The sequence below is a fragment of the Pristiophorus japonicus genome, chromosome 3 (genome assembly GCF_044704955.1).
Source record: "Pristiophorus japonicus isolate sPriJap1 chromosome 3, sPriJap1.hap1, whole genome shotgun sequence".
Classification (NCBI taxonomy): domain Eukaryota; kingdom Metazoa; phylum Chordata; class Chondrichthyes; family Pristiophoridae; genus Pristiophorus; species Pristiophorus japonicus.
The window spans coordinates 233,014,862-233,030,426 of record NC_091979.1 but is presented as its reverse complement, the minus strand read 5'-3'; the positions used below and the strand labels follow the sequence as shown (position 1 = coordinate 233,030,426).

Genomic DNA, 15,565 nt, shown 5'->3' with positions numbered 1-15,565 from the left:
CTGGGCAGGAGGCTTGCTGCAGATGGGATTTAGCCCACCGAATTCAAAACAGAGACAATTCGACGAGCACCCAGGCCCTGCAACACATCGGAGCTGCGTTCATTCCTGGGCCTGTTGAACTATTTCGGGAACTTTCTGCCGAACTTGAGCACGTTGTTGGAGCTGCTACATGTGCTCCTGCATAAGGGTTGCGATTGGTTTTGGCGGGACTGTCAGGAACGGGCTTTTGATCAGGTGCGAAACCTACTTTGTTCAAACAAATTGTTGACCCTGTACGACCCCTGTAAACGTTTAGTTCTGACTTGTGATGCATTGTCCTATGGGGTTGGGTGCGTGTTGCAGCAGGGTAATGCTGAGGGTCAGCTACAACCTGTGGCTTATGCCTCCAGGTCGCTCTCTCAAGCAGAACGGGGATATGGGATGGTCGAGAAGGAAGCGCCTTCATGTGTCTATGGTGTAAAAAAAATGCATCAGTACCTCTTCGATAGGAAGTTTGAATTAGAGACGGACCACAAGCCACTCACATCCCTGTTGTCAGACAGCAAGGCTGTCAATGCCAACGCATCAGCTCGCATACAGCGGTGGGCCCTCATGCTAGCTGCTTATGACTACTCCATCCGGCACCGGCCCGGCACTGAAAACTGCGCTGTCGCACTCAGCAGGCTCCCACTGGCCACCACCGAGGGGGCAGCTGAGCAAAGCGCTGAGATGGTCATGGATGCCGATGCTTTTGACAGTGCAGGCTCCCCCATCACAGCCCGCCAGATCAAAATCTGGACAAACAGAGATCCCCTCCTATCCTTGATTAAGAAATGTGTCCTGACTGGGGATTGGACGCCCGCACGCGGAGCATGCCCTGAGGAGGTCAGACTGTTCCACAAGCGGATGGATGAACTCTCCATCCAAGCCGACTGCCTACTATGGGGCAGCTGGGTAGTCATGCCCCAGAAGGGCAGGGAGGCATCCATCAGGGAACTCCACAGCGAGCACGCAGGCATTGTGATGATGAAGGCCATTGCCCGGTCACACGTTTGGTGACCTGGAATTGATTCAGACCTGGAACACTGTGTTCGCAGGTGCACGACCTGTGCCCAGCTGGGTAATGCCCCCAGGGAGGCCCTGCTCAGCCCGTGGCCCTTGCCCACCAAGCCATGGTCACGCATTCACGTTGACTACGTGGGCCCGTTCATGGGGAAGATGTTCCTCATTGTAGTAGATGCGTACTCGAAATGGATCGAGTGCATCATCCTGAATTCATGCACGTCATCCACCACCGTGGAACGCCTACATGGATCTTTGCAACCCATGGCTTGCCGGACATCCTGGTTAGTCAATGGCCCGTGTTTCACGAGCTATGAAGTTCACCCGCTGTGGTCAAGGTGTGCATCTAAGTTGAGTGTATACAGTAATACAGTGGTGTTACATTGTAGTTACAAACATGACATACACAGTACTTAGCTTCATGAAAATGGCATCTCGCTGTTTGCCTCACCATTGAAATACATTGAATGGCATGAAGTTGCTGTATTTGCACAGTAAATACGAACTAAACTCACTGCAGAATTTTAAGTCCTGTCCATTCCATTCTCAGTACTCTTTTAACATTCTAAGTAACCTTGGAGGCCAAAATTCAGCTGCACCAGAAAGCTGGCGCACCTGAGTTTTTAACTGGTACTCACCGCTGGAATTCTTGGTGCTGTGAGTAGATCCATTTTCAGGACTTTACATTTTTTTCAAAGTCCTACAAGAAATAGATCATAATGGGGGCTGCCCTTGGACTCAAAGCCAGGCTGACTGGCTGAAAATGGGTCAGTGGGGCCGTTCTTCTTTGTCAATCAGCGTGGTGATGCCACTGCGCGTGTGCATCACCCCGCTCCCTCTCCTCCATTAAAGGGGGGAGATTCTATCATTTTTTAACTTTGGCTACTGGGCCCCCAGGGAGGGTTTCGGCCAGGCCAGTGGCCTGGCACCCAAGAGGGGGAGCCAGTCTGCCCGTTGGCGGCCTGGCCGAATCCAGGGCCAGTATTTTGCCAGCCGATCGGCAAGTTGGCCGGCAAAGTGTTTGCATTGTGGCCGCGGCAATAGGCCCTCCCCTTTAAGGGTGGCCGCGCTGCCGGGCCGCACTCAGTGCGGAGATGGTGCACCGACAGAGAAACATGCCGGGAGCACCACGCGGCGGGGGATCGACAGATGGAGCTGAAAATTGATAAGTAAGTATTTATTTTATTTTAATTTGGCGATGCATCCACTTGGGCATGATGGGGTCCAGACTGAAAAATCCCTGATCTGAATTTAGATCGGGTCAGCCTGTTGACCCCAGAGCAGCCGCCATTCGATTTTTGGGAATGGCCGCCATAAACGTGTCTCTTCAGCCCCTCTGTGTTAATTACTGCCAGTCAGTCTCTCTAACACTGAAAATCAACAATTACAAGTGGAGAGTCTCATTCCTTCAGCTTTTAATTGTTGTTGGAGATTTTAAAAATGTAGTTTAACATTTTTTTAAACTTTTCCTTTCAGTCTCATCTTTCTCTCTCTCTCTTAATCAAATCTTTCTTTCTTTCTGTTTATTTCTCTTTCTGTACCTGATTTGCCACTCTAATTTACACTTCCTTCTCAGTCTTGTGCTGATAATTTATCAATCCTTCAATCTGATTGGTTAAGGAGATACGCAGATTTTGGCCCTGTTACTCAGGTCCCAGATGCCCCGTTTCCTCTCATTGTGCTGTTATCAGCTTGCACTTTCAGCAACTTGCCATGCAAAGTATTAAAAACCCCAACCGTGCAAGGACAAGTCTAACAAACAGCAGACGCCTTGCTGTGGCACAATTAGGGGCTAACAAAGTGGGTCACAACTTTCTATTTCAAAATACATTGTAAACTCCCATGTCGGGCTCTGCCTATGGCAAAATCAATTGTAAATGTCAACATTTACCTGCAGTACCTCAGGCACCTGTAGATGGCATTGTGTTTGGGCTTTCCAATGTTTTGAGTCTGAGCTGACATTAGGTGATGAACTAACTCTTTCAGGGAAAAATTCGGTGCCTTAGCGTCTCCAGTTAGTGCCTGACGGGAACGCTAATGGAGCACTGAGGCAGTAGCTCCACGGTGAGGCAAATCCAGTGACACACACCAAATTTGGCCTCCCCCGTAGCGCCGCTGCTAACGAGTAAGTGCCAGGGACTTCAACAGCAAGCAGATCGTGACGTCAGTGAGCATGCAACGCTCACTGGGGTGCCCAATCTGCAAAATTCATTGTCGCCCCCTGCCTTGGTGCCTTGCCCTGACAGCGACAAGGAGAGGAGGCGTCAAGCAGGTGGAATGCCGGCTCCAGGGGCGCTACTTAAAGGGATCATGTGTAATGAGTCACAGCTGTTGGGTTAGTGCTGTTTCACTGCTTCCTCATCAGTTTGACAATGTGCAACAGTTGAATTCAGCCATTTAAAGGTTCTTTAGACTTTGGACTGTTATGGCCTACTAAAAACTAGTGACATTTTTATTCTCACAACATTGCAATGAGGTTCTGCAGCATCAATGGATTTCCCCTTTAAGAACTGGAAAGAGCCTGTGGCAATGATGACTTGCGATTAGACTTCACCTGATATTGCCCAGCGCTTTGTGTGTAACACCACTGAGCTGGGCCATTAGTGCTTAATTTAGCACTCCAATCCTTTCTTTGAGCAATGAGATTTAATTTTGTGTGCAGCGTGATTCATTAGCAGCTGCCGCTAAATCTCAAACTTTTCTAAAGTTGCCGCCCATTTCTGGGCTATAATATTTAATGGTCAGACTATCTCTGGTGAAAAGAAGGGGCTTCAATCTGTGTGTAGCTGCAGGGTCTGGCCACTGGGTGTCCATGTGGAGCAAACTCTGATTTCTTCCTTTGTGCTGAGTTGCCGCGTCACTGTTCTGGTCATTCTTTAATAATTGATCAAAACTTTAACTTAAAAAAAATGTATCTATCAGAAGTACGTTTTGAGGTTTATCTTCGCGGGACGCTCTCCCCTCTTTTAAATGAGTAGCGGAAACCCCTGGCCAGAAGCTCGCTATGTCTGTCAGTGTTGCACCTATCGCTGCTAATAGCCCTCCAATCCCCACCAAATCCCATTGGATTAACATGGTCGATCGCCAAGACACTCTATTCCCTCCCTCCATTGATCTCTCGCTGGTTCTCTGCCTCTGATGCCTGTGGACTATTCGCAACTGCGGTTTCCCAAGCAGATCTTCAACAAGCTCCCCAAAGCGCGAATGCGTCAGAATAGCTATGGATTTTTGGCCCCTCAGTTTTCCTTTCAAATATCATAGTGCTGTGGTAGGGAGTAGTCTTCTGAGTCTGAGGTCGAAGATATATTATCCAGCGTAGAGCAGAGGGAGCTTTACTCTGTATTAACCCGTGCTGTACTTGCCCTGGGAGTGTTTGATGGGACAGTGTAGAGAGAGCTTTCCTCTGTATCTAACCCATGCTGTATCTGTCCTGGGAGTGTTTGATGGGACAGTGTAGAGGGAGCTTTACTCTGTATCTAACCCGCCCTGTACCTGCCCTGGGAGTGTTTGATGGGACATTAGTCGCCTAAAATGAAAATCTGTACTGTTCCCAGTGCTAATGTTCCATGCCCTTACGCCCAGAATCGCTGGAAAAAGTCCGTGTTTCTGATGAAACCGGCGGTAACCTCAGAGAAAGGTGAACGGCACACTCACAAAATCACTGTTGTGACCAGCAACAAGATGACCGCCAAGGTCCTCCTCCTGCAGTTTATCGACTCGGTCTGCTCCTGGTACATCTTTCCTCCGCAGTTCCCACAGCACCGGCAGCAGCAGAAGAAAAGGCCAATCAGGGGCATGAGGAGGAAGAAGAGAATTCCGATGATAGCACACACGATGAAGCCAACCTCATACTGCACCACCTGGATGGGATGAGGACAGATTCGTTGTTAGCTGTAGGGTTGGGAGCGGAGGACTCATTGGCAGCCAAATTGGTGTTGGGCAGTAGAGCAAAGTAAGCAATAGAGAATCGACAGCCTGCTTAACACCCCACCTGATATTCTTTAGCATTGAAGTCAATAGAAAAGAAAATTGTTCCGAGTGCAAAACTGCCCAATTGTGATTACCATCTGCATTCCAAGACTGATCCCCCCGCCCCCCCCCCCCCCATTGTACCTTTTCCGACTCTACCTCATTCTTTCCCAGAACCTCCAAGCTGTGAAACTCCTTATCTCCCTTAGTTCCTCCCACAGTCTGCAGGTTGCTAAATGTGGGGTCTCCTCCACATTAATCTTATTACTAACAATAAGACTTGCCTTTATATAACACTTTATCACATCTGTCAGAAGTAATATTTCAGTTGCATTGAAGTGTTGTTATGTAAGTAACTTCTCCTCATCCAATTGTTCCGGAATTGTTGTATTTATATGTGATGTACAGTAAGAGATAAGTAACTTCTCTTTATTACTGCTTTTATTCGATTGTTAATGTTGAGTTACAAGAATGTTAGATCTGTCTTTTATTCTTTATCAACAGTTTTCATGCTACATTATTAAAGGATTTGGAGTATGAAGCTCTGACCTTTGGCCATATTTCTTGGTGTAGTGTTGAAGCTAGCTGGAGAATCAGAGCTACGCTTGAGTTACGCTACACTCTGATAGCCCTGGAAATAATACCCAATCCTGAGGCTTTCTGAGAAACAATGGCCATAAGGGGTATAATAATCCAAGCAAGGATTGCTGGGTTTCTCTTCTCCTTAGCGCACGGCAAAAGCAGGAAGCTCCCTCCACAGCAGAAGTAAGGACAAATGCCATGTGCTCGTGCTTTGCCAGAGGGAAGTAAAGTATACCTTTTTATTATAACATCATTGTATCTGTTGTAACTAAGTAGATCCGTAGGAGAGCTGAGGACTGCTGTTTCTCTGATAGATGTGCATGTGTGTGTGTGTTTAATAAACTATTCAAAATTGTCAATTTGATGCCAGAGATTTAGAAATCTTACACAAGCTTACTATGGGTGTCCTGCTCTATGGGCCTTGACCATTCACTTGGATTTCTCCATGTAAAAAAAGTACCAATCATAATGGGGCTGCTCTCACCAATTGATACCCGCATCCATTGGGCATTGATCAGTTGTGAGGCCCACAATTACTAACATTCATTAAAGTGATGGCTCAGAAGGCAAATGCACTTTTTTTCTCTTTCCCATGGCAGCTGGTGATGATTCCACCATTCACACCCCATCTAGACTCATCTTTTGTTTCTTAACTTGTTCTGTTACCATCTCATTTTTGCCAATCATTCCTTTTGTCTCTTAAATCTCTTCTGCCTTCCACCCTATCACAGACCTTCCCTTTTGTTCTGCCCCTGCACTTCCTTAAGAATGTGTTACATCTCGAACTTTTCCAGTTCTGACGAAGGGTCACAGACTTGAAACGTTAACTTTGTTTCTTTCTCCACAGGTACTGTCTGACCTGCTGAGACTTCCATCATTTTCTGTTTTTATGGCAAATGCACTATTCACCATGGAAGAAGGAAGGAGCCTTTATATCGGGGTAGCATTCCTATCTCTGAGTCAGGAGGCACTGCTCCTGTTCGAAATTCTGGGTTGGCATCCAGTGGGATACTCGCGTTTGGTAGGTGTGGATGACCCCTCCCCCCCTCCAGTGTATGGTTTGTGGGAGCCCATAAAATACTCCCCTCGTATCGGACTAACCCGCCCCATTGGCTGGGAAAAAGATGGTTACGGCCATGGAAGGAGCGTTCACGTCACGCCTGTCAGACTGTTAATCGGCCCGCAAATCCTTCCTCAGTTCTCCAAGGGAAGAGTGTAATGATACTAAAAATGACTTAAAATGACTAAAATTATTATTTTTTTAATCTACATAATTAAATTTACCTATTGAATAGTTTTTTTAATGAATTCCTTCTTTACGGGCAACATGGTTGAGTTGGGCTGCGTAGTGGTTGCGGGGTGCCCTTCCCTGAAGGTTATTGGTGAGTCAATTGGGTTTATCTGGTGTTCATCAAAAAGTGACCGTTTCCAATTCCCCATGGATTTGAACTGATAACTTCTGAGCACTACTGCAATACCATGACTACGCAATCAACCCACAGTCCTTAATGCTGGCAAATCACTAATCCTGGTTGTACTACAAGGCATCACATGTCTTCTTGTAAAACCTCTGAGTGACAGTGAGCAACAGCACAGATATGTTAGTGCAATTGATGCACAGACAGTTAAATAGGGTAAGCAGATTCAGAGAGACTGGCAGCTCATTATTTGATATTGTTATATTTGTTTGGGTAAGGCAATGGTTGCTTGTGCAAATAGTGTTGGTGTGTAAACAAATGCACCGGCTATGAATCCATGGAAATATTACTGTTTCTCTATGGAGTATCAATGAGACCTCCAGGATAGTATCATGTTCAATTTCTGTTTGCTGGGCTTAGAGAAAGACAATGTAAAGGAGTGGTGAAAGGGCGTTAAGGATTCTAAAAATGGCATCACCTTACACAGAAACAGAGGCATTGAGGTAGAAAATGCTGGAATCTATTATTAGAGATGTGGTAACAGGGCACTTAGAAAATCATAAGATGATTGGGCAGCAACAACACAGATTTATGAAAGGGAAATAGCGTTTGACAAATCTGTTAGCATTTTCTGAGGATGTAAATAGCAGGGTAGATAAGGGGGAACCAGTAGATCAGCCATGATCTTATTGAATGGTGGTGCAGGCTCGAAGGGCCGAATGGCCTACTCCTGCACCTATTTTCTATGTTTCAATGTCTATATAGCCTAATTGAATTTTCAAAAAGTATTCGATAAGATGCCACACAAGAGGTTATTAGGGCTCATGGGTTTGGGGGTAATATATTGGCATGGATTGAGGATTGGTTAATGACAGAAAACAGAGAGCAGGAATAAATTGGCCATTTTTGGGTTGGCAGGTTGTAACTAGTGGGGTGCAGCAAAGCTCGGTGCTTGAGCCTCAGCTACTAACAATCTATATTAATGACTTAGATGAGAGGACCGAGTGTAATGTATTCAAGTTAGCTGATGACACAAAGCTAGATGGGAAAGTAAGTTGTGAGGAGGACACAAAGAGGCTGCAAAGGGATATAGACAGGCTAAGTGGTTGGGCAAGAAGGTGGCAGATGCAATATAATGTGGAAAAATGGGAAGTTGTCTACTTTGGTAGGAAGAATAGAAAAGCAAAATATGTTTTAATTGGTGAGAGATTGGGAAATGTTGGTGTTCAGAGGGACCTGGGTGTCCTTGTACATGAATCACTGTAAGTTAACATGCAGATACAGCAAGCAATTAAGAAAGCCAATGGTATGTTAGTCTTTATTTCAAGAGGATTTGAGTATAAGAGCAAAGAAGTCTTACTACAATTATATAGGGCCTTGGTGAGACCACACCTGGAGCACTGTGTACAGTTTTGGTCTCCTTAAATGTCCTTTGCAGCACATTTGGAAAGCAGTGACGGGATCGGTCCAAGTCAGCATGGATTTATGAAAGGGAAATCCTGCTTGACAAATCTTCTAGAATTTTTGAGGATGTAACTGGTAGAGTGGACAAGGAAGAACCAGTGGTGTATTTGGACTTTCAAAAGGCTTCTGACAAGGTCCCACACAATAGATTGGTGTGCAAAATTAAAGCACATGGTATTGGGGGTAATATACTGACATGGATAGAGAACTGGTTGGCAGACAGGAAGCAGAGTGTCGGGATAAACGGACCTTTTCAGAATGGCAGGCAGTGATTAGTGGGGTGCCGCAGGGCTCAGTGCTGGGACCCCAGCTATTTACAATATACATTAATGATTTGGATGAGGGAATTGAGTGCAATATTTCCAAGTTTGCAGATGACACTAAGCTGGGTGGCGGTGTGAGCTGTGAGGAGGATGCTAAAAGGCTGCAGAGTGACTTGGACAGGTTAGGTGAGTGGGCAAACACGTGGCAGATGCAGTATAATGTGGATAAATGTGAGGTTATCCACTTTGGTGGCAAAAACATGAAGGTAGAATATTATCTGAATGGCGGCAGATTAGGAAAAGGGGAGGTGCAATGAGACCTGGGTGTTATGGTACATCAGTCATTGAAAGTTGGCATGCAGGTACAGCAGGCGGTGAAGAAGGCAAATGGCATGTTGGCCTTCATAGCAAGGGAATTTGAGTATAGGACCAGGGAGGTCTTACTGTAGTTGTACAGGGCCTTAGTGAGGCCTCACCTGGAATATTGTGTTCAGTTTTGGTCTCCTAATCTGAGGAAGGACGTTCTTGCTATTGAGGGAGTGCAGCGAAGGTTCACCAGACTCATTCCCGGGATGACAGGACTGACATATGAGGAGAGACTGGATCGACTGGGGGTTTGTATTCACTGGAGTTTAGAAGGATGAGAGGGGATCTCATAGAAACATATAAAATTCTGACGGGACTGGATAGGTTAGATGCAGGAAGAATGTTCCCGATGTTGGGGAAGTCCAGGACCAGGGGACATAGTCTAAGGATAAGGGGTAAGCCATTTAGGATTGAGATGAGGAGAAACTTTTTCACTCAGAGAGTTGTTAACTTGTGGAATTCCCTACTGCACAGAGTTGTTGATGCCAGTTCATTGGATATTTTCAAGAGGGAGTTAGATATGGCCCTTAGGGCGAAAGGGATCAAAGGGTATGGAGAGAAAGCAGGAAAAGGGTTCTGAGGTGAATGATCAGCCATGATCTTATTGAATGATGGTGCAGGCTCGAAGGGCCGAATGGCCTACTCCTGCACCTATTTTCTATGTTTCTATGTTTCTATGTTACCTAAGGAAGGATATACTTGCCTTAGAGAGAGTGCATCAAAGGTTCACTAGAATGATTCCTGGGATGGGGGATTGTCCTATGAGGACATATTGTGGAGGCAAGGCCTATGTTCTCTAGAGTTTAGAAGAATGAGAGGTGATATCAATGAAACGTATAAAATTCTTAAGGAGCTGGAGAGTCTAGAACCTGGGGTCACAGTCTCAGGATAAGGGGTCGGTCATTTAGGACTGAGAGGAGAAGAAATCTCTTCAGTCAGAGGGTGGTGAATCTTTGGAATTCTCTACCCCAGAGGGCTGTGGAGGCTCAGTCAATGAGCATATTCAAGGCTGAGATCGATAGATTTTTGGACACTCGGGGAACCAAGGGATATGGGGATTGGGCGGGTAGGTGGAGTTGAGGTCGAAGATCAGCCATGATATTGAATGGCAGAGCAGGCTCGAGAGTCCTTAGCCTAGCAACAGTCAGTGGTCACAATCAAGGTAGACCTTGGATATGTTCATAATAAAACTGTCTAGAGACGAGAAGGGTTATGCTTACCACAGCAAGGACATGGCATCCTACGTGCAAGGTTGTTGATGTATGTTGAAGAACATATAGGGCTAGATTTTACACTTTTGTGCACATTGCCCAAAAATGGGCAGTATTTCCGGCGTGAGCGGTAAAAATGGGTTTTCAGATTGCCGGCTTGGGGCCCATTCTCAAAGCCTCTAGTCTCCATTTTTGAAATTGGGTGTTACCACCGACTGCGGATCCGAGCAAAAGACGGCGATGTCGTCCATGTACAGGGAGGTCTTGACCTGAGCGCCTCCGCTGCCTGGGATCGTCACCCCTCTAATGCCCACATCCAGAATTGGGGAAAAAACTATGAACTACAATTTAAGTTAAAGACGCTGGTGTGGAAAGGCTGAGAAAAGCAAAAACAGAAGCTTGTTTTACAAAAGATAAATTTCAGTCAGTTTCACTGCAGCCTTGAAGATATGGTTACCATGGTAGAAACTGAATTTGAAATTTTAAAAACATTGGACTAGAATTAAATAAAAACCTATTTATAGACTGTGTAACATTGTTTTAAGTCAGTTTGAACAATCACAAAGCAAGTCTACCTATGATTCAAGGACAGATGGCAATGTAAGCAGTGTAGATGGAAGTATAAATTACAAAGGGATATTAACAGTTTAAATGAATGCGTAAAACTGTGACAGATGGATTTCAATGTAGGCAAATGTGAGGTCATCCACTTTGGACCTAAAAAGGATACAACAAGGTACTTTCTAAATGGTGAAAAGCTAGAAATAGTGAAGGTCCCAAGAGACTTGGGGATTCAGGTATATAGATCATTAAAATATCATGAACAGGTACAGAAAATATTCAAAAAGGCTCGTGGAATGCCGGCCTTTATATCTAGAGGATGTGAATACAAGTGGGAAGTAGACCACACCTGGAGCACTGTGAGCAGTTCTGGGTATATTGGCCTTGGAGGGAGTGCAGAGATTTACCAGAATTCAAGGCTTAAATTATGAGGAGAGATTACACAAACGACGGTTGTATTCCCTGGAATGTAAGAAAAAAAGGGGAGAGGGGTTTTCAAGATATTACAGGGAACTGATAGGGTAGATAGAGAAAAAATTTCAGATTGATTACATTGACCAGTTTTAGAAGAATCAGGAGAGTAACCAGTATGTCTTGATCATAATTGACTGCTTTTCCAATTGAGGTTAAGTAGCAAACATCAGAAAATGAAAATTGGTTTGAGGAAACATCTACGATGGAATAAAGAAAGAGAAAGGGAAAGATTCTGTCCTTTTCCTACTGTTAAAATCTGCACGATTGTGTACTGCCTCTTTAAAAAACTTGTGTGGAGCCACTATGGCTCCGCCTTCCTTTCCCTTTTGTGTAAGAGTGTTAAAAGTTTTGTTTCATTGAAAAAACTAAGTTTTTGTTCAGTTATATTCAATATTTTTACAGTCATTTGGAAAGAAGAGGAAAAGATGTATTTAACAAGTGTGAGGAGCTCATGGACTTCTTTGTCTCAAAGATTGAGACCATCCAATCAGCTGCCTCTGCCACTTCACCCAGCCCACCGGGCCAAACTTCCTGTGAGGTCCCCCTTGCCGTAGCCCTGAACTCACATCTTTCTCCAGTTTCTCTCAGATCTCCCCTCTTGACCTCTCCACGCTCATCTTGTCCATGATACCCACTTCCTGCTCCCTTGATCCTATTCCCATTAAACTGCAAACCACCCAACTTCCTTTTCTGGCTCCCAGGTACTGTTCCTCTCTCCTTCAAATCTGCCGTCATCACCCCTCTCCTCAAAAAAACAACCAACCCTTGACCCATCTCAAACCTCTCTTTCCTCTCCAAAGTCCTTGAACGTGCTGTCGCCTCCAAAATCCGTGCCAATCTCTCGCGGAACTCCATCAGTCTGGTTTCTGCCCCTGCCACAATACCGAAACAGCTCTCATCAAAGTCACAAATGACATCCTTTGTAACTGTGACAAAGGTAAACTATCCCTCCTCGCCCTTCTAGACCTGTCTGCAGTCTTTGACACGGTTGACCACTCCATTGTCCTCCAACACCTCTCCACCATCGTCTAGCTGGGTGGGATACACTTGCCTGGTTCCATTCTTATCTATCTAATCGTAGCCAGAAAATCACCTGCAATGGCTTCTCTTCCCACTCCCGCATCATTACCTCTGGTGTCTCCCAAGGATCTATTCTTGGCCCCCCTCCTATTTCTCATCTACATGCTGCCCCTTGGCGACATCATCTGAAAACACGGCATCAGTTTTCACATGTATGCCGATGACACCCAGCTCTACCTCATTTCCACTTCTTTCGACCCTCCCATGTTCTCTAAATTGTCAAGACTGCTTGTCCGGCATCTAATACTGGATGAGCAGAAATTTTCTCCAATTAAATATTGGGAAGACCGAAGCCATTGTTTTTGGGCCCCGCCACAAACTGCGTTCCCTAGTCACCAACTCAATCCCTTTCCCTAGCACCTGTCTGAGAATGTTCGCAACCTAGGTATCATATTTTACCCTGAAATGAGTTTCCAGCCACATATCCGTGGCATAAGTAAAACCGCCTATTTCCACCCCCATAACATTGCCCGTTTCTATCCCAGCCTCAGTTCGTCTGTTGCTAAACCCCATATCCATACCTTTGTTATCTCTAGACTTGACTATTTCAATGCACTCCTGGCTGGCCTCCCACATTGTACACTATGTAAACTTGAGGTCATCCAAAACTCTGCTGCCCGTGGCCTAACTGGCACCAAGTCCCGCTCACCCATCACCTCTGTGCTTGCTGACCTACATTGGCTCCCGGTTAAGCAAAGCCTCAATTTCAAAATTATCATCCTTGTTTACAAATTCCTCCATGGCCCCACCCTATCTCTGTAATTTCCTTCAGCCTCACAACCCCCCGAGATATCCGCACTCCTCAAATTCTGCCCCTCATTATAACTGCTCAACCATCGGTAGTCATGCCTTCAGCTGCCTGGGCCCTAAGCTCCGGAACTCCCTCCCTAAAGCTCTCCTCTTCTCTACCTCTGTTTTCTCCTTTAAGACGCTCCTTAAAACCTACCTCTTTGACCAAGCTTTTGGTCACCTGCCATAATTTATTCCTTCGTGAGTCGGTGTCAATTTTATTTTTGTCTTATAACATTCCTGTGAAGTACCTTGGGACATTTTACTACATTAAAGGAGCTATATAAATACAAGTTGTTGTTGTTGTAAGCACTTTTGATTTTGTTTTATTTTGTTTAGTCAATAAAATATTGGTCTGAATTAAAGTGGAACTATTGAGGTTTAACTAACTTATTCAATGGTGAAAACTCAACTTGCATTGTGGCCACAGTGAAATTTTGGTTCTTTTCAATCGTGTTGGGGTCTCTAGTTCCGGATATTAGGCTTTCACATTGAGGATAAAGGAGAAAATGCCCGAATGTTGGAACAGAATTGGTTCACAGAATGTTTAAAGTCAATAGTGATGTTGATACCAATTTTTGCTGGTTTTAACTGATTTTTAATTCATATGGATAGATAAAATTTGGTAACATTTCTGTGCCTTTGTGGCTCACGTTTTGAAATTAGAACTAAAGGAAAAGCTGAAATTAATTTGTGAATTTAATTGCATCAGGAAATTCTGTGCAAGTTTTAAAAAGTACAAAGACTGAGGAAAAAATTATTTAAAAAATGGCATTTGGTTGTTTGGGAAATTTTTCTCACATTTGCGTGAAGTGATGCAATGGTGTCTGACAACGTTTCGCTCCACCTTCTTATATACCTACAAAGGAGTTAACTCTTTCCACTGACAGCTGTTTTCTTAATTCACCAAGCAGACTCTTTTGTATTGCTGGAAGTAAACTTATATGGGGCATTGTTAAATTTATGTTTCTTAATTTAAGTGGATATTTCCTCCTGGTTACAGTAGGAAATTATGAAATGTCAGATTAATCCCTTGGGCTCTTAAACAGAGCAACAATGGATTCTCTGTTTCTTTGTTCTTATAAGCAGGAACCCACGGTTTCTTGGACCGTATGGAGGTTGATGGCATAGCAAGAGATCCCGTAGTTTTAAGAAGTTAAGAATTTATCTGCAGACACAGCAGACATCGAATTTCACAGCATGGTGAAGATTTGGACTTAAGATTTCGCCCTTCAAGGGCTCGGACTTAACTCAATCAGGGTCATTTGTATCCTCTGAAACAGAGTGCTCAAGAGGGGGAGATATGGAAGTTATCTCCAAAGTAATTGTGAGAACTTCTGTCTCTTTGAAATAAAAGAATAGACTCAGGAACATATCGAGTTCTTTTAGAACAATGTAAGGTCTAAGAAGAGATTCAATTAAATAAATTAAACAAACAAAATTTGTTAAAACTTGGACCAAGTGAGAACATGTTTTAAAGATATTATGATAATATTGTATTAACCAGTAAAATTCCTCCAGGCCTTGAGCCTGCTTTTACCAGCATAAGAATTAGAAGGACATTTGCTGGGCAGGAGTTCTCCGCCCACGAAGGCTCTTTTCCTTCGCATGCATGTGATCGGTAAAAAGAATTCAGAACATTATTTATTATGCACTTAACCTGCTCTGATAGAAAATATTTTGGAATAAATTTTTGACAGATCGCTAGTATGCGCCTAAACCTGGAATTTGCAGGGATCTCACAGGTGCGTGCGCACTTCGTATGCGCCCGTGGGGAACGTGATTTCAGGCCCAATATTAACTATCAATTTGCTGAGTACAAATGCTGATGGTGATCATCATAACACCTAAACGCAAGTGGGATCAAAAAAAGACATCCCACCTCACAAAAAGAACACATTATACTCCATCTGCCACCTTATTTCCCAATCACTTAACCTGGCTGAAACTCACTGACTGTCCCACTGTTCTTACCTTTATATAGTTGTTCTTTATTTCTTCGGTGTTTTCTATGAGTAACTCAATTATATCTACAAAACAGAAACAAAGCAAGTATAATTAATTATCAATAATGACGAAAGGCCATCGATCTGAAACGTTAACTCTGTTTCGCTCTCCATAGATGCTGCCTGACCTGTTGAGTATTTCCAGCACTTTTTGTATTTATTTCAGATTTCCAGCATCTGCAGTATTTTCCTTTTATGAAATGAATTATCATTCACCTTTGCAGGTAAGTCAGAAAAGGAGAGTTTCTCTGTAACTGGCTCTGTGTGAGAGGTCATTATATGTGTGTGTACACGTGTCAGTCACTGTACGTTGTGTGTCCGTGTGTGTCATTTTATGTGTG

General features: G+C 44.3%; 1 protein-coding gene across 4 annotated transcripts in view; it reads right to left on the bottom strand.

The window, feature by feature from the left end:
- LOC139260166 (prominin-1-A-like) overlaps positions 1–15,565 on the bottom strand; it is a 243,365-nt gene that overhangs the window by 217,067 nt on the left and 10,733 nt on the right. For all 4 annotated transcript variants that reach the window (XM_070876407.1, XM_070876406.1, XM_070876405.1 and 1 more), the window contains 2 exons: positions 15,193–15,248; positions 4,696–4,901 (listed from right to left, as the gene is read on the bottom strand). In XM_070876407.1, the coding sequence (XP_070732508.1) occupies positions 4,696–4,901; positions 15,193–15,248 (262 nt within the window). The remainder of the gene's footprint in view (positions 1–4,695; positions 4,902–15,192; positions 15,249–15,565) is intronic.